The 2,094-nt window shown below is 40.6% G+C and overlaps 2 protein-coding genes across 2 annotated transcripts in view; both read right to left on the bottom strand.

The window, feature by feature from the left end:
* Positions 1-16: 16 nt before the first annotated feature.
* On the bottom strand, positions 17-776 carry LOC119589317 (glutamate-gated chloride channel-like). Its single transcript, XM_037937938.1, has 2 exons — positions 510-776; positions 17-241 (listed from the first exon to the last, which is right to left on the bottom strand). The coding sequence occupies exons 1-2, from the start codon at positions 774-776 to the stop codon at positions 17-19; spliced, it is 492 nt and encodes a 163-aa protein (XP_037793866.1).
* LOC119589524 overlaps positions 702-2,094 on the bottom strand; it is a 46,835-nt gene continuing 45,442 nt past the window's right edge. The window contains 2 exon segments of the mRNA XM_037938125.1: positions 702-842; positions 1,080-1,267. Coding sequence (XP_037794053.1) covers positions 1,148-1,267 — 120 coding nt within the window. The 3' untranslated portion in view covers positions 702-842; positions 1,080-1,147.

Genomic DNA, 2,094 nt, shown 5'->3' with positions numbered 1-2,094 from the left:
CATCTATTGCCTTAATTCAAAATTCATGCTCCATTTCGCCCCTGTTCTTATCGACGAGAACCACACCCCAGTAGATCAAGCAGAAGAGCACCAGCAGGAAGGCGTAGACGACGCGGGCGATGACGAGGGGAGGGAAGCGGCGTCGAGGCTTGTTTGCGAGGTCGATCTCCTTCACCCTCGGGGACGTTCGCATGCGTCGAGGCCAGGTTATCTCGACGTCAATAGCTACGTGGAATATCACCTGTTGGAGAGAGGTCTGGGTGTCTATAGGATGCAGGGTGGTCCTGGTGCTGGCTGGGAGTAAGGTGTTGGTACTGGTTCGTAATTTGGTGTTTCACAAATAAACACAATAATGGTGAAAAGTGTAGAACGGTAAGTCTGGAGTTTTTCTGTCGAAATTGTGGTTATTTTTAAGACAGCATAACTAAAATTAAGAGAATTCTTCTTTCTAGATATCCACTATACCCCCCCCCCCAAACACACACACACACCCTCAAAAACCAACATACCTGCGAGAATATAAACGTGATCGCGAAGAAACACCAGACGTCCACCGCCTTAGTGTACGAAGTCCTTGGGAGGCCGTCCGAGATCTGCTGGTAGAGGGCGTAGAGAACCAGCAACGTCGTTATGGCCATCATGACCCTCAGATCCCGATTGTCGCGCTTGCAGAAGAGAGACGCATAACTGATGAGCATGAGCATGATGGTGGGAAGGTAGGCCGACGTCAGGTAGTACCAGTAGCGGCGGTAGAAGATCATGCCGACGACCGCCATGCTGTACTCGGCCTCCTCCCGCCGCCGTATCGTCATGTCTCCCACTTGGTATTCTGTGAGCAATCTCTGCAAAGGTGCGTTCGTGTTTAAGTTTTTTTTTTTAAGATATTGGTTAGGCTTGGCATATATATGTGGCATGTAGCGATTTGGTGAATTTCTTTGATATATTCGTTTTACTTTCATTGTAATTATTTTTTTACTATATATAAACAGCAGAACTTACAAACTTGCAGTGTCATCAAATGGGAAATAGAGAAATAATGATCTTAAAAGCAGAAAAAAAGGACATTCCATAAGGACTACCTCTCCAAGATAAAAAACTGTCAGGTTGCTCCATTGCAGGAATTCCTCGCGGGCGGAGGTGATTCTGATCAACAACTTGCAATGTTGAGTGTCAAAAGGGAAATTCTGCAGGTCCATCGCGCACGAAAAGGGGGCGTTGATCTTCTGGGTAAGTAGTAGAGGGTTCTTTGAGCCTTCGTATATTTCATCTGGAAATTAAAATGCATTGCGTTAAGAAAATATCCAGAAAGATGCTTTCTTTTCTCGAAATCCATGGTAGCTAATATGTCATCATCAGCATATCATCTTTAATATAATCATTATTAAAAGTGAGTCAATGAGAGGAGGTTACCTAATTGTCCGAACTCACTTCATCCCAAATAATTCAATTAGTTGCCTTGTGTCCATGTAATTAGTTTTATACAGTCAACACACCGTCCACTTTACTTAATAACGAGTGACTCACCCTCAGGGTAATGGACAATTTTCATCAACACCTTTGCATGGGGAGTGCGTGCTTGCAAACAATTTTTCTGGTCTCTTTTGATATAACATTGGCAAGCAATTAGATAGTACTAATGGCGCATTGTATAGAACTGAATAGCCTTTAGTTGTTTATACAAAGGCTAACCTACGCTTCAATTTGGTAACTCGAAAAATGAGTGATTTTTTTCAGTCATTCTGTATGTTTGTATTTACGATTTTTTTAGACCAGTTTAGTTAGCAGAAATAAAATACATGATATCTGCATTAATCTTATAATTGAAGAAGAAATATGAAATAAAATATGAATATAGATATAAATACAGTCGAAGATACAGTCCTTTTTATGGGAAAGAACTTGAAGCATAAAATAAATAATGTTTCATCTTAACTAAAGAATTCTTAGAGTCCTTTAGTTAGGGCGAAACGTACTTTCTTACGAAAATTCCAGACACGGAAGTACAAATATTAAACGAAAATAACTGGAAGTAATGTGATAGGAATAGCTTGTACATATAATACTTTTAGATTTTAAAAGAACATTCTTAATTTC

Source organism: Penaeus monodon, chromosome 25 (genome assembly GCF_015228065.2).
Source record: "Penaeus monodon isolate SGIC_2016 chromosome 25, NSTDA_Pmon_1, whole genome shotgun sequence".
NCBI classification, from domain to species: domain Eukaryota; kingdom Metazoa; phylum Arthropoda; class Malacostraca; order Decapoda; family Penaeidae; genus Penaeus; species Penaeus monodon.
The sequence above is the reverse complement of the archived record's forward strand: the minus strand, read 5'-3'. Positions and strand labels throughout refer to the sequence as shown.